Genomic DNA, 27516 nt, shown 5'->3' on the forward strand with positions numbered 1-27516 from the left:
TTTATCAGTCTGTGGTTGTGATTTTAGTGCTGGGGATAATACACTACTTCACCCCAGGCCTCAAATTATCTTATACAACCTCTTCATTTTCTGATTTACAAGAACTCCTGTTAAATATGGTCTAAGAGTGAGTCGTGTGTATGCATTAGTTCAGCTTCACAAATGCTTGTAGCATGTTAGAGGACGTGATTCTATATTTCACTCAGTCTGCATTGTGCAGGATTCTTTGCCTTAGTAAGGAGACCAGATACCTTTTCATGTCTCTGACATGCGCTTCTAAGAGCTTCTAGTTGCCTTTTTTTCCTTCTTCTTCTATGATCTTCCAAAAACAGATTGCAGCCATTAAATCACTGCTTTTCCTAGTCATGAATTCTGCCAATTCCGGCCATCTGAGACTCAGAAACAGGCCCAGGCCCTGTTGCCTGCCTGTGGGCTGGCCGGTAGAGGCAAATGTCTTTTATCTGAAGGTGGCTGAAGAGCTCTTGGCTGGCTTCTAACAAGTGGCTAGCCTTGGGTGTTAGAAAATGGTTGACCCATCCTTGTTTTCATTTTCTTTCTACGGCTCTGCCTTGGTTTCTCTGCTGTAAGAAACATAACTTCAAGTAGGTCTCATCTCTTTACTTACATAACACAAAATAACAGCCCGTGGTCTTTCTTAATATTTTGAATAGTAAAGTAATGAGAAAACGGGTCTTTAAGAGTACTTGGAATTTCTGTTAGTCAACAGGGAAAGTAGACCATGCTGGGCTACTCATTTTGAGTTGGTTTAGTCTTCTGTTAGTACATTCAAATGAAATGTTCCTTTGTAATTCTGGATAATGTCTTAAACTTGGGGAGGTATCTAAATCATTAAGAGATTTCCCTGGGCTGCAAGGATGAATAAATCAGTGAGTGGTTGGTTGGTTGATTCTCCAATGCAAGCTGTAGAACCTGAGAGATTTTTAAACTCATACGGACTCATGCAGTGGTACTGTTCTCTTTTGCTCTTTTGCCTTTACATAGCAAAATCTGAAAGTACTTTGTGTTTCTGCTTAATTTTCTAGGGGTGAGAAGAATGTTCTTAATTTTTTGGGGGTTGGGGGGTTGGGGAGGGCGGTTGATAGGCTTGAACTCAGGTACTGGGCGCTGTCCCTGAGCTTTTGCTCAAGGCTAGTGCTCAACTTTGAGCCACAGCGCCACCCTTTAAAAAAAATTAAAAAAAAAACAAACTTTTTTCTTTATTGTCAAAGTGTGATACAGAGGGGTTACAGATTCATATGTAAGACAGTGAGTACATTTCTTGTTCAACTTGTTACCTTTGAGTGGTTAATTGGAGATACGAAAGAAGCTTATGGGAGTTTTCTGCCCAGGCTGGCTTCTGTTATCCTCAGATCTCAGCCTCCTGAGTAGGTAGGATTACCGGTGTAAGCTGCCATACCAGCCTAATCTATATTTTTATTTTTTGCCAGTTCTGGGGCTTGGACTCAGGGCCTGAGCACTGTCTCTGGCTTTTTTTTTTTTTTTCCTTTTTTCTTTTTTGCCAGTCCTGGGCCTTGGACTCAGGGCCTGAGCACTGTCCCTGGCTTCTTCTTGCTCAAGGCTAGCGTTCTGCCATTTGAGCCACAGCACCACTTCTGGACGTTTTCTACATATGTGGTGCTGAAGAATCAAACCCAGGGCTTCATGTATACCAGGCAAGCACTCTTGCCACTAGGCCATATCCCCAGCCCCTAATCTATATTTTTAAAAGGTTTTGTTTCCTTACAAAACCCTTTAAAAGATTAAGAATCAACTACTGAGTAAAAAGGATTGGCTTGATTTTCTTTGGCGCTTCCTAAACCCATTTCATTTCAAATAACTCTTTGCCTACTACTTTGACTTTCAAAAGTTGTTCACTTCCCTTATTCCTCCTTTTATTTTTTTAAAAATCTGATTTGGGGTCTGGAACACAGCACCTTGTGAACACTAGGCAAGTGTGTTCTACTCCTCCGTGACTCCTTGCCACCTTGATTCATTTTTCGGCCTGATTCAAAGCTAGCCCAGGGAAGGAAAGGCCATGAGACTCTTATCTTCAGTTTAACCACGGAAAAGCTAGAAGTAGAGTTGTGGCTCAAGTAGTAGCGTGCTAGTCTTGAATAACAACAAAGGTGGTGCAATTGAAGTGCAGTAGTATCATAGAGCTGTTGAAAAGGAAGAGCAAGTGGCTCTCAGGAAGGGCTTACAGACAGGTTGTAGTCAGAGGGAAGAACTGTGGATACAGTGTCTGTGGACCAGCATGCACTGCATGTTGGAATAAGATAGGTATCCAGGTCTCCAGCTCACACAGCTTGTTTTCAGCATCTCTTAAGAGACTGTTCTGCTGACATGATCCTCATGTCACAGATTCAGTACTTCTTATTTTCCTGTAGGAAGCATGCACTTTGTGGTTTGGTGAACTTGGTACACATTAGGAATTCTTTTTTAAATTAATTACCTGATTGATTTATTTTTGTAGTGAGTATCAAACTCAGGGCCTTCTGCCTACTAGGTTACCATTCTACTATTGCTATACTTCTAGCTGTAGAAAAAAGCTAAAAGTGGCGCTGTGGCTCAAGTGGTAGAGTGCTAGCCTTGAGCAAAAAGCTCAGGAACAACGCCCAGATCTTGAATTCATTCCCGAGCTGGTGTAAATAGGCTAGTGTTCCTGCTTTGAGTGTGAATGCTACAATCTTTTCAAATTTAAGAATATCTTCATACTTACATTCTCCCATAAGGGAAAGGAATTGGTTCTCTTTTGGAAAAAACAGATTAGCTTTTTATTTGCCACAGGTTCCTTAATTGTTCTGATAAACCTTTCCTTTGACTCCCCCTCCCTCAAATTATAGATGAACATAGTTCATGCTCATTTTTAAAAATAATACTAGTGACTCCATTCAGTCTTTAAGGACTGTTAGTAAGAAATAAAATCTCAAGCTGGGCGTTTATGGCTTATGATGCCTGTAATCGTAGTGTCCCAGGAAACAGATCAGATCCCCATTCAAAGCCATCCCAGGAAAGAAAGCTTGTGAGACTCTTATCTCCAGTTAAACACCAGAAAACCAGAAGTGGAGCTGTGGCTTTAAAGTGGTAGAACATTAGTCTTGAACAAAAAACTTAGTCTTGAAAAAATAAAAATAAAAAAATTTCATACAAATAGTGCATGAGATAAGTTGTATCTGGGGTCCTCTTCAATGGTTGAAATACAAACTTCACTATCCAAGGCTACTTATCAAAATGTGAGGTTGCTATTCAAATCTCAACCAAGAAAATGCAGGATTGCCATTCATATTCCAGCCAGAAAAAGTTTAACGTGGCATTGTGCTGTCTTACTGATTTCTTTTTTGTAGAGTATAGATTTTACATTAGCCTAGTACTGTGTTCTCTAATCCAGAGGCAGAGCCATGATCCCTAGGAATTGAAGATTAGTCTGGTCCACATAGTGAGAAGAACTTCGTGTCTTTTGGAAAAGGGGAGGGGGGATCACAATTTCAGTATAGTTTCACATTGCAGTAGGCTGCTTGTATTCTGAAATTTTTGACCTTTGCACCTTAACATGAAATATACTTAATTTTATTTATTTATTTATTTTTGGCCAGTCCTGGGGCTTGGACTCTGGGCCTGAGCACTGTCCCTGGCTTATTTTTGCTCAAGGCTAGCACTCTGCCACTTGAGCCACAGCGCCACTTCTGGCCATTTTCTGTATATGTGGTGCTGGGGAATCGAACCCAGGGCCTCATGCATATGAGGCAGGCACTCTTGCCACTAGGCCATATCCCCAGCCCGAAATATACTTAATTTTATACAGAGTACTTTTTTTTTAAATGTATTTACTAAGTCATAGACCCAATTTTTTGAATGAGTATCTGTATGATCCCTGTAAAGTCTCGAGACTTTACAGGGATCATACAGATACTTATTCCAGCAGGCTGGGAATGTGGTTAGTGGTAGAGTGCTTGCCTAGCATGCATGAAGCCCTGAGATTCCTCATTCCTATATAAAACAGAAAAGGCCAAAAGGGGCACTGTGACTCAAGTGGTATAGTGAACTAGCCTTGAGCACACAGAGGCTTAGGGATAGAGCCCAGGCCCTGAGTTCAAGCCTCAAGATGGACAAAAAAAAAAATTAAAAAAAACAAACAAACAAAAAAACACATTTGGGTCTGGGAATATGACCTAGTGGTAGAGTGCAGGCCTCGTACACATGAAGGCCTGGGTTAGATTCTTCAGTACCACATAAACAGAAAAAGCCAGAAGGGGCGCTGTGGTTAAAGTGGTAGAGTGGTAACCTTGAGCAAAAAGAAGCCAGGGACAATGCTCAGGCCCTGAGTTCAAGCCCCAGGACTGGCAAAAAAAAAAAATGTATGAGAAAGGATGAAACCATTGTCTTCACTCTGTAATCACCAGTGACTAGCACGTGCTGCCTGTGTTTTAAGAGTTTCTGTGAGAAACTCTTAGGGTAAGTTTATCTTCTTTGGGATTTCATGTAGTTAATCTGATACATAAAGCAACAAATAGCGAAGGACTTTCAGATCCTCCTTGTTGCTGTTCATAAATTCGTCAGCTCTCAAGCTGCAGCTCTGTTGTACATTTAATGTATTTTTGTTTCATTAGGCCTCAGACATTCCACAGCTACCTGGAAGACATTATCAACTACCGCTGGGAGCTTGAAGAAGGAAAACCCAACCCACTGAGAGAAGCCAGTTTCCAAGACCTGCCTCTTCGTACCCGTGTGGAGATTCTGCACCGCCTCTGCGATTACCGGCTAGATGCAGATGATGTCTTTGACCTACTCAAGGTGCTTCCCGAAAGCACCTTTCTCTAGAGCAGTGAAAAGCCAGTAGTTGAGAATGGATGGCGTAAACTTGAAATACAAACTGATGAGGCCAGAGTTTGACTTGTTTACACTAACTACTCTTTGTGCTTACATTTGATGACATTGAATATGCTTCCATGTCAGTCTAGCAAAGGGAATGGGAGACGTGCATATATGTGGCAGTTTGTTATTGTAGTTTAACATTTAGTTAGGCCAGATACCAGTGGCTCAGACCTGTAATGCTAGCTACTCAAGAGCCAGAGATATAAGGATCACCGTACTAAGCCAGCCCAGGCAAATATGAGAACACTAGCCCTGAGCACAAAAATTCAGGGACAGTGTCCAGGACCTGAGTTCAAGCCCTAGTACTTACACTCTCTCTCTCTCTCTCTCTCTCTCTCTCTCTCTCTCCCCCCCCTCTCCCCCCCCTCTCTCCCCTCCCTCCCTCCCCCCCTCCCCTTTCATGTATTGACCTGTAGCTCCTAGTTCTGCTGTTATCACACAAAACTACCTGAATGAGCCACTGAATTTTGTTTCCCAAGGTCAAAGTCTGAACACAATGAGATATTTATTGGGTGCCAGTCCTGGGGCTTTGAAATTAGAGCTTAAATACTGTCCCTGTTTGAGGCTGGTGCTCCACCACGGGAGCCACACCTCTCCTTGTAGCTCTTTTGGTGGTTGAAATCAATTCAAGGAGCTCTTGGATCTTTCTACCTAGAAACAAGTCTTTCAGATTTTCCTGTTCTGGCTATCTTGGAATCACTAGCCTCAGATCTTAGCCCCCTGAGTAGCTAGAATTACAGGTATGAGCCACTGGCTCCTGACCTTGGACCACTTTTGCTCAGTTTCTTCAAGTCATCTCTATTTCTAACCTACCTATTGTAACCTTTTTGTATTTTAATTTTTTTGGCGCCAGTCCTGGGGCTTGAACTCAGTGCCTGGGCACTGTCTCTGAGCTTCTTTTGCTCAAGGCGAGCACTCTACCACTTGAGCCACAGCACCACTTCTGGCCTTTTCTGTTTATGTGGTGCTGAGCAGTCAAACCCAGGGCTTCATGCATGCTAGGCAAGCACTTTGCCACTAAGTTACATTCTTGCTCTGAAAACTTTTGATGATGTATAACACTATATACTACTGAAGTTTGTCCTCTGTACTCATTCCAAAGAAAGTTTTTGGAGATGTGGAAGCCTCTTCACACCCCCCTCCCCCTTATCCAATTGCTATTACCTATTTTATAAGTATGTTTTATAAGTATATTGCTTTCATGAACAGGAAAGTCAGGGTTTGTTTGTTTGTTTTGTTGTGGATGGGAGGGAGCTTAAACTAGGTAAGGCCTGGGCGTTGTCCCTGAGCTTTTTTTTTTTTTTTTTGGTTTGGGTTTTTTTTCTTTTTTGGTTCTGTTTTTGTTTTACTCAAGGCTTTGCTTTGCTACTTGAGCCACAGCTCCACTTCTGGCTTTTTGATGGTTAATTGGAGATCAGAGGCTCATGGATTTTCCTTCCTGGGCTGGCTTTGAATCGTGATCCTCAGATCTCAGCCTCCTGAGTAGCTAGGATTACAAGCATGAGCCACCGATGCCCAGCTGGCAGGTCAGTTCTTAATCCTGTCCAGATCACGATTAAATGTGTTGATGACTTCTAGTCTAGCTCCTTCCTTTGTCACATGAGAAAAAAATCATTGTGTGATTTAGTGTGGTCTTTTTGTTAAGGCCCCCAGTAGCTGTGGAAGGCCCTAGGTAAAGGGGGGGGGGCTATGCTACTGCATCTCAGCTGGAGCAGAAAGTTGCTGCTCTAGTGGATTACACAGTACAAAGCTTTAAAACATCTCATTCTGTCCTTTGCCTTTTGTGTACATACAGAATAACTCTAAACCAGATACTTAGAACATTAATTGGAATTCCTTGTGGTTTCTCCTTTTGGGTGGGATGGGAACAGTAGTTGGGGTACGAAACATTTTAAACATTTCCCTATCTTGTTCTTCAAGGAAGGTACCCCATCCCGTTCTGTTTTATCTGCCCAGATGGAAAATTTACATACTGTACCTGGGCATTTTGAAACAGGAGGTATGACTGTGTATTAATTATTGAATTGTTTTAGTTTTCTTCTATTTTACTTAGTTCATTGTTTTCTGTTCTGTCTAGGGTCTGGATGCAGACAGTCTCCGTGTGGAACCTCTGGGTGAAGACAGTTCAGGGGCGCTCTACTGGTATTTCTATGGAACACGGATGTATAAAGAGGATCCGGTACAAGGAAGGTCTAATGGAGAACTCTCCTTGAGCAGGTAAAGTCTTGAGTGTCAAGGCTGTAATAGCTACATGTAAGAATGTCCTTAAAGTTAAATGCATAAGTGCTGGGTTGTGGTTTAAGCCATAGAGCACCTGCTTTGCAAACCTTGTGCCCTAGGTTCAAACCCTAGAAACCCTAGTACCATACATACGAACATCAACGAAGAAAGTAAAAAAAAAAAAAAGTTAGCACTATTTTTCTAATGAGAGCATTAGCTGTATCAGCATCCCGAAGGGAATAATTTCATATAAAAATACAAAGAAGCAGGTCACTAGTAGCTCATACCAAATCCCAGCTACTCTGGAGGCTGAGATCTGAAGATTACAGTATGAAGCCAGCCCAGGCTAGAAAGTCTGTGAAACTCTTATTTCCACTAAAACTACTGAAAAAGGGGGAAGTTTAGCTGTGGCTCAAGTGGTATAGTGCTAGTTGCAAAAGAAGCTCAGGGACAGAACCTGGGCCCTGAGTTCAAGCCAAAAAATAAAAAATAAAATAAAATTGCTCCATAGTCTCTGCCAGAAGGTTATAGTAAAAGACAATGTATGAAGTTGTTGGTGAGATTCTTGAGGAGCAGCAACACCATACCACAGACTTGTTCTGTGTAGCAAGATTTTCTTCTCAGATATTCTTCTCAGGTATTCTTCTCAGGTATTGGGTGTTAGAGCTCACTTATTATTCTTATTATTTTTCTAGTCCTGGGGCTTGAACTCAGGGTCTGGGCACCGTCTCTGAGCCTCTTTTGCTCAAGGCTAACACTCTGCCACTTGAGTCATAGCACTACCTCTGGCTTTTTCTATATATGTGGTACTGAGGAATCGAACCCAGGGCTTCATTCATGCTAGGCAAGTCCTCTACCACTAAGCCACATTCACAGCCCAGAGGTCACTTATTTTTTAAAATTTATTTTTAATAGTTACACAAAAGGTTTTAATTTCATAAATTGGACTATTATTCTCCCTCATCTTTCCCCATTTGTTTTGTTTATTTTGTTTGTTTTTTTGTTTGTTTTGTTTTGTTTTTTTTGGCCAGTCCTAGGCCGTGAACTCAGGGCCTGAGCACTGTCCCTGGCTTCTTTTTTGCTCAAGGCTAGCACTCTGCCACTTGAGCCACAGCGCCACTTCTGGCCATTTTCTGTATATGTGGTGCTGAGGAATCGAACCCAGGGCCTCATGTATACGAGGCAAGCACTCTTGCCACTAGGCCATATCCCCAGCCCTGTTTTGTTTATTTTGTTCCAGTCCTGAGGCTTGAACTCAGGGCCTGAGTGCTTTCCCTTAGCTTTTTTGCTCAAGGCTAGTGCTCTACCGCTTGAATCAAAGCTCCACTTCCATCTTTTTTGGTGGTTAATTAGAGATAAGAGTCTTAATAGATGCCTGCCCAGACTAGATTCAAAATACAGTCCTCAGATCTCAGGCTCTGATCTCAGATCTCAGATCTCAGGAGTAGCTAGGATGACAGGCTTGAACCACTGGTGCATGGCGCATGGCACTTTTTTACTATGTAGCATTTTATTATTTGTTCATTAGTATCCCCACTAATATTGTAAAATGTTTTTTAGGGGGGTTCTTCATTTTAATAATGGGTAATAGTCTGCCCTTTTCCTCTTCCATATTGCCATTTTTTAAATAGTGTGGCCAGAAGTTATGTAGTTACTAAAAAAAAAAATCTTCCGTAACTCATCAGTTCTATGCTAGAACATTTCTTTTTAATAGTACTGTTTTTTAGGGAAAGTGAAAAACAAAAAAATGCCTCAAGTGTTCCTGGAAAAACAGGAAAAAGAAGAGGAAGGCCCCCAAAAAGGAAGAAACTACAAGAGGAGGTAATTGTGAGGTAAGAAAGTCTGTGGTCACTGACTTTTCAGGCTGGAGCCAACCTTCTTTTTATTATTTCTTCACCATATTATTCCTTCCTTTCTCGTGTGTGATGACAGAAACCTGGTTGCTAAGTTATGAAGACCTGAGTCTAGGTCTTGTCACAGGGCTGAGTATTCACTAAGGAACTTAGTTAGTTCCTGTTATTTTATGGAATGATGGTTGTCCATGTAATGTGATTTTATTGAATGATGGCTATCCATTTAATGAGGATTGAACTGGACAAGTCAGCACATGGCAGTGTAATGAAGTAAAAATTATTCTTGACCTGTAGTAAATGTGTGATAAGCATTGTTGTAGCACTCCACCCCACCCCTGAAGTTGGGTCAGGTTTTCTGTGGTTAGGTGATATACTCTGGGGCTATAGTTCAGTGTTAGACTTTTCCTAGCGGGTGCCACGTCCTGGGCTCGGTACCTACCATGTGCCAGGTCCTGGGCTCTGTTCCTAACACCAGCAGCAGCAACAAGGTGTTAACTGGTCAACCTTTTGGTGGAATTTTGTCTCATTCTTAGGAGAAGTTAGTAGCTAACACGAGCAGTCAGGCTACACTTGGTGTAGTAGAATGCAGTCTCCTTCAGTAATTAAAAGGTAATACCTTAAATATTTTCTTTATTATTTTTTTCCTTCGGAGACTGGGACTCAGACTCGCTACCAAACGCTTTATGCTCATTGGCAGGTGCCCTACCATCTGAGCTATGCCTCCAACCGTAATATTCTCTCTCTCTTTTTTGGTAGGTCGTGGGGCTTGAACTCAGGACCTGAGTACTGTCCCTGTACCTTTTCTCCCAGGGCTAGCACTCTTACCACTTTGAGCCACAGCACTACTTCTGGTTTTCTGGTGATGAGTCTCACGGACTTTCCTGCCTGGGCTGACTTTGAACTGTGATCCTTAGATCTCAGCTTCCTGAGTAGCTAGTATTAAAGGAAGGAGCCACCTTGGCTTATCTTTTCTTTTTCTTTTTTTTTTAATGTAATGAATTATTATTCTTTAATATGCTATCCAACTCAAGAAATAGAATTGTGTCATTCACTTATGAGGCTCCAATTGGCTTATCTTTTCTTAATCATGCATTTACATTATATTTTAGTAGAAAAAAAAGATATTTCCTTGTATTTGGGGAATATTCTTTTATAGGTATAGAAGTCTACCAAATCTGACTTACATTGTATGATTTTTTTACTTGAGGGTCTTATCTATCAATATAAACTGAGGTCGTCTTAATAAATTTCTTGTTATGGAGTAAACAGCTTCTTTGCCCTAAATTTAGAAATTTAGCAGTCTAAATGCCCTTGGATTTGGTAGATCAGTGAGAATTGGATTTTTGTTAACTTCGATCAGTATTCTCCTTAAACTGAAAAATGTGGCTAAATTGGAGTTGTGTTTGTGACAAATGGCTTAGAGTCACTTGGTCTGCATCTGGCCTCTATTCAGAAACTGTTTTAATTACTCTTCTCCATTTCCAGGTGCCAGCCATTAAAGCACCATAGCACGCATGGATTTATGCTGCCCTCTACTGGCACATGGTGTTTTTTCTTTTTGCTTGCCTCAAGGCTTAAACTCTGGGCCTGAATGTTGTGCCTGAACTTTTTGTGTAATGCTCAAGGCTAGCACTCTGCCACTCGAGCAAGCTCCACTTTTTTTTTTTCCAGTTAATTGGAGATAAGTGTCTAATGGATTTCCTGCCTAGGCTGACTTCAAACCATAATCTCCAGATCTCAGCCTCCTGAGTAACTAGGATTTACAGGCAAGACCCACTATTACTTGGCTCTTACTGATGCACTTTTCATCTTTAAAATTTTGTAGCTGGAGCAGTGTTTAAATGCTTTAAAATTTAGGGGTAGAGGTGTGGCTCAATTGGTAAACTACCAGCTAATTAAGTCCCTGTCTCAACAAAAAAAGAATAAAGAAAAGTTATTAAATTAAGTGAAATTTGATTCCAATTTTAAATTTTATTTAAGGTAAAATATGTAAATTTACTAGCTACATTCAGGCTTTTGTAGCCACAGATGGCTTGTGGCCCTATTATCATACAGCCCATGACAAAAAACATTTTCAGTTCAGACTATGGTAGATTATACTGTTATAAATGCTTACAAAGAAACAAAGAATCCCGAATTCCTTGACTTAGGGATGAGGTTATTAGCTATTGTGATCTTATGCTGGTGTGCATTTTGTAATTTGTTGGTGAGGTAGGAACTATTTAACAGCCTCCAAATTAGGTTTCCCTAGGGAGGTCCCATGATTTCAGATCTTGTAAAGAGGCAGTCCACCCATGTTCTTAGCTCTTTCTGTAGATAATATAAAGTAAGTATACATCTCCAGGGTAGCCCTGAACCAGGACGGGGAACATGGGATCCCTAATGCTTTCGTAATAAGTTGAGGCTGTTGCCATAATGTGAGTTACTTGTGTACCAACATCTCAGCTATATAGCTGCCTGATTTTCCTTTCTTCTGCCTCCCTTTTTCATACATATTCTTCCTTTTTCATTCATAGAGTTCACATTCAGGGGAAAGGAAGTATCAAACAATTTTGCACTTGCCTCTTTTTTTTTTAACATGCTACATCATTTTCCTATTTTTCAGTGAAAAGCAAGAAGAAAATTCCTTAGCATCTGAGACACAGACAAAAAATGGTAATGACCTTTGGTGTTTAAAAAGTTCACTTGATTCATGTCTTATGATAGTGATTCTTTTTTGTAGTCATGCAGAGACCCTTCCCCTTTTCCCCCTCCTCCAGTTCTGTTCATCATTTTTCATCATGTGCCCATCTCCCCCCTGGCCTGGCAGTTTTAATGATGGCTCTAGGTCTACTCAAAAGCATCCTGTAACCTCACATGTTGTAATAGATACCTAACCATTCCCAAGAACAAGTAGTTGTTCTTTGTCAGTGCTTTATGGTGTACTGCTTTCCTGCTTAGATTTTAACTCTGTTATCCAGCTAGTATAAATTGGTGTGTGGGGGGGGATAGTTTACAATATCACAATACAAATAATATGAAGGCATAAATTTCTGCAAAGGAGCAAACTCAAAACCTTTTTTTTTTTTTTTTTAAAGGAAAGACACACATTTAAACATTTCTTGGGAAGTAAGCTAATTAAGTCACAGTAGTTAGGTTTGTGTTTCTCCAGACATTCTTTTAGTTGTAAAAGTTAATAGGAAGATGAAAAGTGTATATTGTCATCTGGGCCTGGTGAAGGAAGGAAGGAAGGAAGGAAGGAAGGAAGGTAGGTAGGTAGGTAGGTAGGCAGGCAGGCAGGCAGGCAGGCAGGTAGGCAGGTACGCAGATGGATGGGAATGTGTGTGTGTATGCATGGGTGTGTATGTATATATGTGTGTATATATACATATACACACATAGACATGTATATATGTGTATACATGCATATGCATATATACATATGTAATCTCAGCACTTGGAAGGGTAAGGATCTCAGCAGTTCAAGAGCAGCTTTGACGATATAGCAAGATTTCACCTCAAAGAAAAGAAAGTACTTGGGGATGGGGAGCGGGGTCAGTGTCTTATGCCTGTGATCCTAGCTACTCAGGAAGCTGAGATCTGAGGATCTTAGTTGAAAGTTAGCATGGGCAGGAAAGCCTGTGAGACTCTTACCTTCAGTTAATGACTAAAAAGGTAGAAGTAGAACTATATCTCAAGTAGTAGAGCACTAGTTTGAGAGAGAGAGAAAAAAAAAAAGTCCTTGGGGACAGAGCCCAACCCCTAAATTCAAGCCCAGGACAGGTACTCCCTTTCTCTCCCTTCCCTGATGTTTCCGCTTAGTCATGACCCAGGCTAAAAGTAGGGGGAAAATGTCCTGTTGGGAATTATTAAATGTATCCACCCTTCGTTTTGTAGGGTCCCATAGACCTGGTCAAGGAACATGGTGGCTCCTGTGCCAAACAGAAGAAGAATGGAGACAGGTCACTGAGAGTTTTCGAGAGAGAACCTCCCTCCGAGAGCGGCAGCTTTACAAGCTCCTCAGTGAGGACTTTCTGCCTGAGATCTGCAACATGATTGCCCAGAAGGTATGTCTTCTGGTGGATAGATTCCATATTGCAGTAATAGGACTATTGGATACATGCATGGAGCCGGCGTGGTACATACAGGCTGTCTTCCTCAGGCTCATCCAATGCTCTTCTTGCCCTTATGAAGCCTGGCATTTCTGTCACTCACTAGTACTTAGGATGGCTTTTCACAGCATGTGCCTGTTGTCACAGGGAAAGCTGAAACGTGTTTCTGCTCAGGGAAAGGGGGCAGATGAGTGGAAAGAGAGCAGATGAGCGGAAAGAGAGCAGATGAGCGGAAAGAGAAATGTGGGTGAATATAGTCCTAATACTCAATGTATGTATATGAAAATGGAACTAAGAAACTTGAGATGGGTAGGGGTTGGATAGTTTAGGAAGGGGAGAATGATAGAAGGAGATGACTGTTTAAGATGCATTGTATACATACATGTACTTGTTATTGTTAAATTGAAACTCCCTTATATAACTGTTGCACATAATTTTTAAAAGGTCTGGCAATGTGGCTTAGTGGTAGGGTTGCTTGCCTAGCATGCATGAAGCCCTGGGTTTGGTTCCTCAGTATCACATCAACAGAAAAAGTCCAAGGGGTCACTGTGGCTCAAGTGTTAGAGTGCTATAGCCTTGAGCTTGGCTCTGTGTTCTAGCTATGTCACATGTAGAAATTGAAACAGATCATCACATTAAGATACCATTAAACTAACGTATTTTAAACAGTGTAAAAGGAAGGAAGGCACAGAGACTGGGTTGGTGAGAAAGGGCTCATTGAGGTCGTAGTGTAGAGGATGGGGAGATTTTCTTCAGATTTACCTGAATCGTGGTTCTACCCTATTCTGGTGATCCCTGGGAGCGGCTGCTGAGATTCATGTCAGTTTGCCCACTCCCATTGTGCTCTCTTCATAGGAAATCTGGGGGTAGTAAACAAAAGAACTCATACTAGTGTACACAGCACTCAGGCACTGAGTCACATGCCTTGTTTGATGAGGACGGGTAATTTATGAAGAATCTTAGTTGGAAAGTAAATCCACATTTCTTAACAAATTAAAGACAGAAGATCTGTGGAATTAGGTCAGTAGTAACAAGAGAATTAAGGAGGTAAGGCCTTTTGAAAATGTAAAAACATTAGTGATACAGAAAGTAATATTTAGTCTAAAGGTTGTGTTTGGGTCTACTCTTCTTAAACATTAGACCCTTAAATAAGCTGGTTTAGACAGTGTACACAAAAGGTGACAGTAATGTGTGTTGGGACACTCCTCTGTGTTAAGAATCGGGTGTTCTTCCGTAGTTACTTTTCTTTGATGACACAAAGTTGAAATGAAGCTGCTATTGGCTTTTTGTGCTGTTAGCAAGCAGAGTAAACTGATGGGATTCCTTTGGAAAGTAGTTCTGTGCTAGGTCTATGTGTTTAAAGTTGAAGAGATCTTCTACTAATGTCTTGAACCTTATAAACAGCTAGGGTAGCTTTTGCTGAAAAGCACTTGGAGAGGGAAGAAAGTCCCAACACTTTTGATCTTGTGGTTGAATTTGCACCAGGCCAACTCCTATCTCAGAAAAGGTTTCTAAAACTGCTGGCCCTTAGCCATAACTCCACTGCTTTGCAGTGTATTTAAACTATATGAACTATTCCTTATTGTTTTTCCCTGTTGTTTCTCCATTCTTTGATGACTTACTTCATTGATACTTAAAGAAGTTTTGAGAATTTTTAAAAAGATCAAGATTCCATACTGTGTCCTGTATTTGTTGCATCCTTGGAAGTTGGACTGCCTGAGCTAAGGCTCTTGTTTATCACCTTTTAATAGTAGGCTACAAGGTGGTGCAATAGGGCTCATTCCACCTGCATTCCACAAGTTGCATGTATGTGTTAATACAATTTGGCAATCAGAGTAACTACATAGGTTTAGATCGTTCTCAGAACTCCTTCTTTGAAATCTTCCACAGTGGTCACTTTTAGGCCTGCTCAGTTTTCTTTCAGTATTCTTTGCACAGATGACCTTTCTGATTTCTCCTTGCTGTATCTTCTTCACACTTTTACTCATTCTGGGCTCAGTTTGGGCCACTGCCCTCACTTCTTCCTACAGCCACTGACTGCCTCTTATAAAGGCTTTCTGCCTGTAGCTGTGCCTTCCCGCTCCCCGCCTCCGGGCTAGTCCTGAAGTTTGAACTCAGGACCTGGACACTGTCCCTGAGCTCAAGGCTAGGGCTCTACCACTTGGAGCCACAGCTCCAAATCTAGGTTTTTAAGTGGTTAATTGGAGATGAGTCTCACAGGGACTTTCCTGCCTGGGCTGGCATCAAACCACAGTCCTCCGATCTCAGCTTCATGAGTAACTAGGATTACAGGCGTCAGCCACCAGTGCCCAGTGGAAAAATGTTTTTAATTTTTTTCTTCCTTTGATAAAAGTTGTTGTGGGAGATTCTTACCTTTTTTTGTTTAAGAGAAAACAACCTACTGAGCTGGTCATGGTAGTGTGTACCCGCATCCTAATTCCTTGCAGGAGCATAAGTAGAGGAGGATCGTGGTCCAAACCTGTCCCCCAACCTTATCTTAAAAATAGCCAGAGCAAAAACACAGGAGGCATGGCTTAAGTGGTAGAGAACCTGCTTACCAAGCTGAAGGTCCTGAGTTCAAACTTCAGTACTACCAAAAGTTATAATAGTAACTTACTGGCTCACAACCATGCACAGCTGAATAGTTGTTTTCCCAGTCATCTTATAGAGTGTCACCTTTGGCGATTTCCTCTGTGCCTTAATGGTTCTTTTTCTTCTGGTGGTGACAGCAGCAGAATAGCTAAGAGCACCCTAATCTGTCTATTCCTTTCTTTTCCTCACTTCTAACTATAGGGTAAACGTCCACAGCGCACAAAGGCAGAGTTGCAACCTAGGTGGATGTCTGGCCACCTGTCCATGGACTCCTTCAAACCAGAGGTGAGTGTGTGTGAGAGCAGAGAAACAGCGAAAGGGTAGTTCCCTTTCATTCCATGTAGCTTTTATTCTTACTTCTTTGTTTTCTTCATTTAAGTCTCAAAAAGTTTATTAAGGATTCTCAGGTATAAGGCACGTTTTTAGAAAGAGAATATTTAAATAGAGCATGAGGTTCTATTCCCATCTCTTTGAGTCTACCACCCTGAACGCGCCCGATCTTTTCTCATCTCTTTGAGTGATGGGTACATTCACATATAATCTAATATAAATTAGAGTGGTTAAGTTGTAAAAAACTTATGAATGGAAGGCAAAGAAGGAAGAATTGAGGCTGCTCTTAGCATGGGCTTATAGATGGCTTGGATTCTGGGATGGTAAAGCTGAGACACAGTCTCTTCACCATTGCTCAAGGAAAGACTCAATGGCAAGAAAGCATGTGACATGGTAGAGAACCATACATGGTGCATGTGACTGGTAGGTAAGATAGTGGTAGTTAAGTGGCAGATTTGGGAGTGTCCAGATTGTCATGTTTATGTCTTTAATAAGCAAAGAAACAAGGTTGTCGGGCTGGGGATATGGCCTAGTGGCAAGAGTGCCCTGGGTTCGATTCCCCAGCACCACATACACAGAAAATGGCCAGAAGTGGCGCTGTGGCTCAAGTGGCAGAGTGCTAGCCTTGAGCAAGAAGAAGCCAGGGACGGTGCTCAGGCCCAGAGTTCAAGCCCCAGAACTGGCCCCCCCAAAAAAAGGAATGGAAAAGGCTAGTGAATAAATAGAAAGAGGTAGCCTAGAAAATAAAGGTAAGTCTTCATTGACCACCATTTACCTACCTTTTGGGAAGTTGAGCAAAGAAATAAAAAGAAAGCTGGTGTGATTGTACATGCCTATCATTCCAGCACTAAGGAGGCAGAGGCAAGATGATCCTGAGTTGGAAATCAGTGTAGTCTACACAGAAAGATCTTATTTCAAACAAATAGTAGAAAAGAGTTTACATTTGGTCTGTATTTTAGCGATATATTATGGGCCTGAGATAGCTGTGAATTAAAAATAGAATGGGTATAGCTACCTCTCTGCTGAGATGAATTGCTTAAGAGACAAGGTCTTGTCAAAAAACCTTAGTTGCTCACATTTTCCCTAAGACGTAAAGGCTTAGATAAACAAAGACAGTTCTCTTAAAAGCGGGAAAATATTTGTGTTCATAATCTGTCATATGAGTAGAGAGGGTATCACATGGGAGTCTGAAGAACATTGTTAGCTGAAGAGAATGGGTAAGAAATAGGTATCACTAAGAGTTTCTAAGTACCATCCAGGAACTAACTACAGTTGTATGGTTAGGTGTTTTCATTCATGACATACCTTTGAGGTGTGAAGTGGGCAGGGAAAAATTTGGTATTTTCATCCACTGAGATTTAGTAAGTGGAGGGGTGAGAGTGAAAGGAGAAACAAGAACTTAGGTTCTGTGTAGCTTTATGTGCTAAAATGCAAGTAGAGCAAGGAGATACAAAGTGAAGAGGTCTAAAGGCCATTTCTTCTCAGCCCACTTACTGCTCCCAGGAGGCTGCTGCTCTAATTACCTTTGCGCTAGCAATTCTTCAGTGACTGCTTTCCACCTCCCTAGGTTCCTCTCCCCACCAGAGCCACGAGCTTGGGAATAGCCAGTGATACCAGTCAGAGTTCTGACATCTTTTCATCTCCTCTAGTGTTGCTATGTTTTCCCTATTCCCATTTTTCCCTTGACAGTTAACACCTCCTTGAACATTGCTGCATGGGGAACTGTTAATTCAAATTCTCTCATAATCTAAATACTCTTGAAGATTCTCTGCAACTTGTGCTGCGAGCAGAAGTTGAGCATTTCTGACATTTCTTTTATTCGTGGTAGGGTTTGTTTTTAAAATTCTGCTATTTAGTTTGAAATACAGGAGCCACCGTATATAGAAATACAAAAAACATTTTGAATATCTGTTGTGGAACCAGGTGTTTTGGAGAAATCTTAATGATAACATGAGTTTAGTGCTTTTGTTCCCAGAGCAGATGAATTTTCAGGCCTTTTAAGCATATAGGCATTGATCATCCAGGAAATATACTACCTCAAAAAATCCTTCAGTTGTGACTTTGGGGGCAGGATCAGTGAAGGGACATTGTCTCCCTGAACATGAGGATTAAGGACGCTGGGTATTTTGTTTTTAGGCTCTAGACCTTTCAGTTACTGTGGTTTGGGGCGGGGGGGGGGGGGGGGCGGTGGTGTCTTAAGTTTGCTGGCTGCTTGGTGGACCAGAGGGTATCCTGAGCCTGTCCTGCAGAATGGAGCAGCACTGTATAAGCCAGAGAGAGGTTCTAGTTAACAGTCCTTTAGAGGATTTGACAGTGATGTTTCCAATTAGCTTCTCATTAACATGCCCTATTCATTCTAGAAGGACTTTTTCTTACAGAGCATTTAAACACCAATCCCTGTTCCATTTGCAACTGTCTCTTTACATGTTACTATTACATATTCACGCATATTATTTTTAAATGATACCTAGCTGAGTGGCCTCTTAATTGAAGAACATTCATTAAATAGAAGTAAAAAGTTCTGGTTTGCTGTTGTACAGTATGGTGACAAAGCTAGGGTTTGTCTATCATACATGGCCAAAAGCTAGAATTTTATTTTTTTGCCACAAATGATAAGTGTCTTAAGATAGCTATGTTTAATGTGATGACAGTATATTCACATACACTAAAACATCACATGGTACCTTGTTACTATGTATGCTTTTGTGATTACTTTTGTGATACGAGAATTGAACCCAGAGCCTTTTAGGCAAAGTATCACTTAAACATGTCTGGATCCCTCCCTTCCCATCCCCTTCTCCACCTTTTTTTTTTTTTTTTAACTGGCTGATCTCCTTCTCTTAGTCTTCTAAACTGAGATTGTGCACAGGGACCACCACATCTATCTAATTTTTATGCACTTGTGTATCATTTACATTTTTGAATTTTTTAAAAATGTCAGTAAGGCCAGGTGCTGGTCTTTTAATCTTATCTGCTCAGGAGGCTGAGATCCCAGTTTAAAGCCAGCCTGCCAGAAAAGTCCCCAGGATACTCTTACCTCTAATTTAACCATTCAAAAACTGGAAGTGGAGCTGTGGCTCTTAAGAGGTAGAGAGCTAGTCTTGAGCAAAAGAGCTTAGGAACAGTGCCCAGGACTTGAGTTCAAGACACAACTGGTGACACCCCCTCCCCCCCCGCCAAAAAAAAAGGCAGTAAGTATTGGGTGCTCCTGTCTCACACTGTAATTCTAGTTACTTGGGGACAGATTGGAAGGATCACTTTTGGAAAGACACCTTCATGGAGAGTTTGGGTACAGTAGCATTCCTGACTGCAACTGGAAACTTAACATACCTGGGCAGGAAGTGAGATTCCATCTCAAAAAATAACTAGCCTCCAAAAAACCCCCCACCAAGACTTTAATCATGACTTAGTTGTTGTATTTTATTTGTTTAAAGTAGGGTCTTACTATGTAAGGCTGGTCTTGAACTCACAATCTTGGGGAGCATCAGCCTCCCAAGAGCTGGAATTAGATACTACAGATACACACTACTACACCCAGCCTCATATATTTTTACTTACATGTTTTTATTTTTTATTTTTTGTCAGTTGTGGGCTTGAACTCAGGGCCTGGATGCTGTCCCTGAGTGCTTTTGCTCAAAACTAGTGCTCTGTCACTCTGAGCTGTAACACCACTTCTGGGCTGGGAATATGGCCTAGTGGCAAGAGTGCTTGCCTCATATACATGAAGCCCTAGGTTCGATTCCCAGCACCACATATATAGAAAATGGCCAGAAGTTGCGCTGCGACTCAAGTGGCAGAGTGCTAGCCTTGAGCAAAAAAAAGAAGCCAGGGACAGTTGTGCTCAGGCCCCACCACTTCTGGTTTTTGAGTGGTGAATTGGAAATAAGAGTCTTATGGAGACTTTTCTGTCTCATTGGCTTCGAACCTCAATCCTTATATCTCAGCCTCCTGGGTAGCTAGAATTACAGATGTGATTCACTGGTACCTTGCCAAATTTTTAATCCATCATCTTAAAAATACACAAGTTACTCGGGAGACTGCAATCTGAAGAACCAAGGATTCAAGCCATTTTGGGCAGAAGCTCTTTGTTAAAGTGTGGCTCAAGGGGCAGAGGGCCAGAATGCATAAAATCTTGTAAGTTAGAGGTTCAGCCTCTATAAGTGGGAGTATACATATGTACACAAAAATACATAAATTATACATACATGCATACATTATAATTTTTGAATTTAATTTTAAACTTTGAACAGGGACACGTTTAATAAAAATAGAATTACTTTAGAATATGTATTGCTAATTGATTGAGGAAAGGGCTGGTCTCCAAGAATTTCTGTTTTCAGACAAATTCAGACCCAATTACTAGAGTTTGAACTTGAACCATGCCACCAAACCTTAGATGTTTTCATAGAAAACTTTGAGACAGAATATCAAAAAACTTCATAATATATAATGGAGGAATCATTGCTATTTACAGTGCTACCCATTTGCTTCAGACCCTTTTTGGATGTATTTATTACAAGACTGAGATCTTAATGAACATTTCTGTAATGTGTGGTTTATCTTCTGTGAGTTGCATATTACATTTGCTTTCAGGTGGGGGATTCTGTTAAGATTTCTTTACATATTTGCAATGTTTCTTTGTATTTATTGCAAAAGCATTTGTTCCTAAAGTGACATAAGTGGCTTTTCCTCCTTTCTGTCTTCTGTTGGCTTAGCTTGGCTTAGTGCTTATGAAACACTTGAGGCAGTTTCTGTGTTTATTTGCAGATAAGGTCTTCAGTGGTATTTCTATTCATAAGTGATTGATTTGCATTTCTTGAGAAAAATGCTGATCTTGGGAGTATAGCTCAGTAGAGTGGTCGCAAAGCATGCCAGAAATCCTGGGTTTGATCCCCAGAACCAGAAACAAGCCAAACAAATGCTCATTCTACTTAGTGTATACCCTGTCACGGTTGAAGGAAGAATGGCAGAATATTTCAGATATTTTTTCCTATTGTCCATTGTAGGGACAAATGTGTATGTGTGTATTATAAGTTATTTAAATAAATTGTAATTTTAGATACCCTGTTTTTTCAGTTACTTTTTCGTTTGTTTGTTTTTGTTTTGCCAATCCTGGGGCTTGAACTCTGGGCCTGGGCACTGTCCCTGAGCTTCTTTTGCTCAAGGCTAGCACTTGAGTCACAGTGCCACGTCAGGCTTTTTCTGTGTATGTGGTACTGATGAATTGAACCCTGGACTCTACCACTAAACCACATTCCCAGTCATTTTCTCTTTCTTTTGTGTGTGATATGAAACACTAGTTTTCTTGTTTAATTTTTGGTTCTGAGGATCAAACCTAGGGCCTTATATATTAGATAAGGGACCATTTGTTTTGTCTGAATGAAGTAATTCCATTGTCAGAGCATAGTTTTCCTCTTCATTTCTTACACATTGTCTTGGAGTCACTGTGCAACTGAAAGAAGGTAATTTGGTTTGTCTTGTTTTGGTTTCTGAGATTTGGTCTGTAATATGTATTCAGGCTGGGATATGGGGTTGCTGGTGGGATTGCAGGGATGTGGTTCACTGGCATTTATTTTGGAGGACAATGGCCAGATAACTGTCCCTGCCCAATTCATAATATTCGTCTGCCTGCGTGGGTTGTAGGAAAATGGTTATTTCAGGACTGTGGTCTGTAGAGCCTGCTTATGAATGCATTATTATATATGTAACCAGGAATGGTTTTTAATTTTTATTCTTCTCTCTGTTCATTCCAGAGTTTTACTTTGTAAACTCTTCTAAAGTCAGGCTTAAAGCACTTGAGTGGTAAACGTGACATTGAGAAGTCTATTTTTAAACTTGCTTTAACCACAAAGAAAATAACATAGAATTTGAACCAGTGGTTTCCTTGTTAAATATAATTTGTCTAAATAGCATTGCCATCTTTTGCTCTTCTGCAATCCTCTACCTATTTATATTAGCTAAGGGGTATTTATTCAGTACCATATGTTGGGTTCAGTAACTTGTGTCTTCACTCTGAGCTAAGGTCTGCTTTGCATTTGGTCCATTGACTCTGTACACCTCCTTGGCTTCTCACAGGAGACTCCTGTACTTGCCAGGATAGAAAAACAGAAGCGCAAGGAGGAAGAAGAGGAACGGCAGATTCTTCTTGCAGTACAGAAGAAGGAACAGGAGCAGATGTTGAAGGAGGAGAGGAAGCGGGAATTGGAGGAAAAGGTCAAGGCCGTGGAAGGTATGTGATTCTGTTTTTTTGCTGCCCAGTCATGAGAAGCACGTGGGTGAGATAAGTCCTCCCACAGCCATGTCCAGATTAAGTCAGGAGTTCATGGTGTGTATCACCTTTCACTGGCAAGCATCCTGCCACGAAGCCACATCCCCAGCCACTGCTGTAATTATTTTTAAGATAGGGTTTCATGTTTTCGCCTGAAGTTATCTTCCACAGTCCTCCTAATTATTCTGGCTGTGTGGCTGGGATGACAGACCTGTACCACCATAGTGAGCTTGTTTGTTGAAATAAGGACTTTTCACCTTGGTTGGCCTCAAACCAAAGTCCTCCTGAGCTCCACCTTCCAGATTACAGGCTTGAGCTACTTCCTCCAACCAGAAATGTAGTTACTGCTTTTGAACATCACATAGGTTTCGGTTTCTAAGTACCAGAATTGGATGTAAATAGATAAAACACCCTGGATCTGTTTCAACATCTTTTTCTATCCCATTGTTTTCATACTCCTGAAATGCAGTGTACACAGGAGCAACTAGAATTAGGGGGAGGCGCTTCCTCTTCATAAGAAATGGCTTGTTTAAATAGTGCTAGTCAACCCAGGGTTTTGCTTATAACCATCAACAAGGATGTTTATGACAGCCTTGGTATTGGTAGTTGAAATATCACTGTTCAGGAGTCGAGCTAGCTAGCTTCTGTGCATGCTAAGGGTCCTAGGGTAGAACATGGTGTTGAAGACTCCAGCATAACATTGAGTGACTATAACACTGCAGCCCCGTGGAGCCTCTTACTTAACATCATAGGCTGTTCTCCAGTCACAGTAGGGAAAACGCCCATTCTACCTCTCAGCCAGTGTATCTTGTTCTTGGTGAATGTACAAGTTCCAGGCTAGAAGAAAGTCTGACAGTGGCATAGCTACCAATCCTACCACCATCTGGCCCCCCAGCCCTTGTGTGCCTGTCTACCTGCCCTGAGGTAACACAGGCATGTGAGATTCAATATTCAAATGAATATCCCTCCCTTCCCTTCCCTTTTGTTTTCCGAAGTTAGAGGAGAAAAAAAAATTACAACTTACTTGACAAGGTAGAGGGTAAATTAATCCTCAGTTGACTGATACAGGAAAGTATGTAAGATTTTTCTTTATAAAGTGACAGGTTTTTTTGAGCACCCATTCAGTGCCAGCACTGTTCAGAATTTGGTAATAAACACAGTAAATCATTCATTTCATGGTATTCCCATTCTGGTAGTATGAAGATGGAGAATGGCCATGTGCATTGCTGTCGCTGATAAGCTTTCTGAAGGGAAAGGAAGGCAAGTTTGTGTGTGAGGAGTGACATGGGCAGAGGATTGTGGTGAGCTCCTCCTGAAGAGCCAGCCAGGGTGCTACAAGCATGTGTGAGAGGAGATTGCTGGTGGCTGCAGGAGTGCAAGCACCAAGCTCACTCTACCACATTCATGTTACCTGTAGATCGTGCCAAGAGGAGAAAGCTCAGGGAAGAACGGGCATGGCTGCTAGCTCAAGGCAAGGAGCTACCCCCCGAACTGTCCCACCTGGACCCCAGCTCTCCCACGAGGGAAGGAAAGAAGCCTAAGGACCTGTGAGTATGTGATAATGACAGCAGCAGTAGCAGCTGCCTCTGCACTGTGTTTAGGTCGCCTTCTCATGGCATCCTTGTCACAGTGAAGGACAGGAGTGAGTATTAAACCCACAGAGCCTCCCACCTCTCCCATGCGCGCACAGATCCACTGCCCTGCTGTCCACCACTCTCCCCAGAAGCACAGTGATCCTCTCATGCAAAGAAATTAAGATCTGATTTTTATGTAAAGTTGTTGTTTTTGAACATAGAGAGCATCTTTTTAATTTGGAAGACTTAGAGGTTTTTCTCTTTTGGGTTCCCCTCTCTCCCCGTGGTATCTTTATGGAACCCTCTGGCATAGAAGTCACGGTCTTTGTGCCGTGGCCTCTCCTTTGTGCTTGTATTGCAGGCATTCCCCACTGTGTTCAGCAAACATCCTAACTTTCCTTTTTTTAAAACCTCCAACCAGGCAGGATGGCACATGTGTGTAGTTCCAGCACTGGGGAGACTGAGGCAGGGGAACTGGTCATTTACAGCCTGCTGAGGCTGCAGAGTGAGCCTCTTTTCCCCAAGGAAATTAGAAAGGAATGTGCTTTTGAATAACTTAAGTCATAGAATCATGAAGTTCTGAATCACTGAAGCCAACTCCATTATTTTATAGATGGGGAAATTTGTTACTCCCATTTTTGCTAAGAGATTGTGGTCAGTTTTGGCTAATGTGTTGTTTTATAATTCACAGCTTTGAGTTAGATGATGACTTCACTGCCATGTACAAAGGTGAGGATCCATTCTTAGTTTCCATGCTCTGATTCTGAGGAACATCTTGTATGGGTACAGGTAAATTGCTTTTCTTCTTTCCTTTCAGTTCTAGATGTGGTTAAGGCCCACAAGGATTCCTGGCCCTTCCTGGAACCTGTAGATGAGTCTTATGCCCCTAACTATTATCAGATTATTAAGGTATGTTTAAAATCTTTACTTAGTATCTGTATTTTGCTGGAGTTAAAAAAAAAATATTGTCAAGGTGATGTACAGAGGGGTTTCACTGTTATGTCCTAAGGTAGTGAATATATTTCTTGTCAAACTTGTTACCTTCCTCCTGGAGTTTTTGTTTTTCTTTTGCTTATCTGTCATATTCATTCTCTCTCTCTCTCTCTCTCTCTCTCTCTCTCTCTCTCTCTCTCTCTCTCTCTCTCTGTCTCTGTGTCTCTCTCTGTCCCTCTCTTTCTCCCTCCCTCCCTCACCCCTCCGTCTCTCCCTTCTTTCCTTCCTTTTTTCATTGTGTCTTGGTCCTGGGGTTTGAACTTGTACTCTTACTTAAGCTTCTTTGCTCAAGGCTGGAGCTCTACCACTTGAGCCACACCTAAACTTCTGGTCTTTTTTGCTGGATAACTGGAGATAAGAGTCTCTTGGATTTGTCTCTGGGCTGGCTTTTGAACCTTGATCACATAGATTGAAGCCTCCTGAGTAGTTAGGGTTAAAAGTTCGAGTCACTCTTATCTGTCATCCTTGGTGATGGTACTGGGAATTAAACTAGCTAGGCAGGCTCTCTACTATTTGAGCCATACACACATACAGTCTTTGAGTTCATGTTCTTATAATTTTCTCTTCCCTTCCAGTGGTACTGGGGTTTGAACTGGGCCTCATGCTTACTTGGCTTGTTTGTTAGGTTGATGCTCTACCACTCTCATTGTTTTTCTTTTTTGTTGTTGTTGCTGGTGGTGGTGGTGGTGGGGCTAGTCACTGTCCCTGAGCTCTTTCTGCTCAAGGGTAGTGCTCTACCACGTTGAGCCACAGCACCACTTGCAGGTGCCTCTACCATTCTCACTTGTCTTTTTTTTTTGGCCAGTCCTGGGGCTTACTAGGGCCGGAGCACTGTCCCTGGATTATTTTGCTCAAGGCTAGCACTCTACCTCTTGAGCCACAGCACCACTGTCAGCCTTTTCTGTTCAGGTGGTGCTCAGGAATTGAACCCAGGGCTTCATGCATGCAAGGCAAGCACTCTACCACTAAGCCACATTCCTAGCCCTCATTTGTCATTCTTACAAATCAAGGTTATTGGATATATACCATGCTCTTAAGCATTTTTCTAATGTTAGGATTCCTTTGCTTCAAAAGTGCTAAGTGATGTTTTGTTAATTAAAGGTCATGTCTTCTATGTTAGATCCCCATGGATATTTCAAGTATGGAGAAGAAACTGAATGGAGGTATATACTGTACCAAGGAAGAATTTATAAGTGATATGAAGACAATGTTCAAGAATTGTCGAAAATATAATGGGGAAAATAGTGGTAAGTGAGGAAGGGGAGGACATGGTGAATACTGTTATAATGAGATTAGTATGCCTTTAGCTGGGGACCAGTGACTCATGCTTGTAAGCCTACTTATTCAGGAAGCTGAGCTCTGAGGACCACCCAAGCAGGAGGGTTTGGGAGACTTGTAGCTCTAATTAAACAATGAATTTTAAAAATTTATACACATAAATTTCTGCTAGAAATAATTCAATCAAAGCTGGGCATTCTTGAAAGGCCAACCTCAACTACATAATAAGACCTCTTCTTAGGAAGAAAAAAATAAATAAAAATTTAGGAGATCCAGGTATTAGTGACTTATAATACTAGCTACTCAGGAGGCTGAGATCTGAGGATCACAGTTTGAGGTCAGACCCAGCAGGAAAGTCTGTGTGACTCTTTTCTCCAATTACACAAAAACACCTAGAAGTAGCTTTGTGGCTCAAGTGGTAGAGCACTAACCTTGCACAAAAAGAAGCTCATGGACAGTACCCAGGCCCAGGATTCAAGCCCCAGGACAGCACAAAAACACCAAAACACTAAAAACAATTCAGATTCAATAAATCTTAGTAATTTTTTTCTATGTTAGCTTAACAGAATCAGACTTTTAGTAGTTAGAGGTGATAGTGCTGAAGTAGCCATTTAACCTTGGACAGAATATGGACAGTGGCATGTCTTCATCTTGTGTCCATAGCTCTATAATGTAATATGCTCCCAAGTTGAATTAAATCAGAAATGTTAGCCAAATGGCATTTCCTGCTACTTATTTGTAGAAGTACTTGATGTTTTTTCATGTCCTGTCAAAACTACCTGGAGGCCAATCATTGTGTCTTCCTTATAGAGTATACCAAGATGTCTGATAATTTAGAGAGGTGTTTCCATCGTGCAATGATGAAACATTTTCCTACTGAAGATGGAGACACCGATGAAGAATTTTGGATCCGAGAGGATGAGAAGCGGGAGAAAAGACGAAGTCGTGCTGGGCGAAGTAGTGGAAGCCACGTTTGGACCCGCTCAAGGGACTCTGAGGGGCCCAGCAGGAAACAGCTACCCGTGGAAAATGGAGGAAAGTCATTGCCTCCGGCACGCCGAGGTGTCTCCTCTGGGGATAATCAGAGCAGCAGGTCTGCACAGCCTCCTTGTGAGGTGGGCACTTCCAATGGCCAAGGCTTTCCCCGCCCCTTGCATTGTGGTGGAATGCCCAACCAGGAGCCCCTTTTAAACCAGATGGTAAGAAAAACCTCAGTTTCTGTGACAGTTTCTCCAAGCTGCTGAACTCACAAAAGTAGTGAGGGCACTATGTTCAAAATAATGAGTGATTTCATTTCTGCCAGTCATCCTTACGTCTCCTTTTCTTAGTCATTGAGTCATGTATTCTCCTTGTAAGCAAAAATTTGGGTTAATAAAAGTCATGTGCCTTTAGCTATAGGCACATTGGTGGCCTGTGCCTATAGCTCAGCTACTTGTAGGTGAAAG

The 27516-nt window shown here is 41.6% G+C and overlaps 1 protein-coding gene across 1 annotated transcript in view; it reads left to right on the forward strand.

Annotated features, from left to right (window-relative positions):
- LOC125342843 (cat eye syndrome critical region protein 2) overlaps window positions 1–27516 on the forward strand; it is a 77432-nt gene that overhangs the window by 37739 nt on the left and 12177 nt on the right. Inside the window, 12 exon segments of the mRNA XM_048335156.1 lie at window positions 4608–4791; window positions 6950–7089; window positions 8820–8924; window positions 11551–11600; window positions 12822–12991; window positions 15830–15913; window positions 22034–22187; window positions 23644–23773; window positions 24492–24529; window positions 24618–24709; window positions 25914–26040; window positions 26882–27270. Of these exon segments, the coding sequence (XP_048191113.1) occupies window positions 4608–4791; window positions 6950–7089; window positions 8820–8924; window positions 11551–11600; window positions 12822–12991; window positions 15830–15913; window positions 22034–22187; window positions 23644–23773; window positions 24492–24529; window positions 24618–24709; window positions 25914–26040; window positions 26882–27270 (1663 nt within the window).

The sequence above is a fragment of the Perognathus longimembris genome, chromosome 27 (assembly GCF_023159225.1).
Source record: "Perognathus longimembris pacificus isolate PPM17 chromosome 27, ASM2315922v1, whole genome shotgun sequence".
NCBI classification, from domain to species: Eukaryota; Metazoa; Chordata; class Mammalia; order Rodentia; family Heteromyidae; genus Perognathus; species Perognathus longimembris.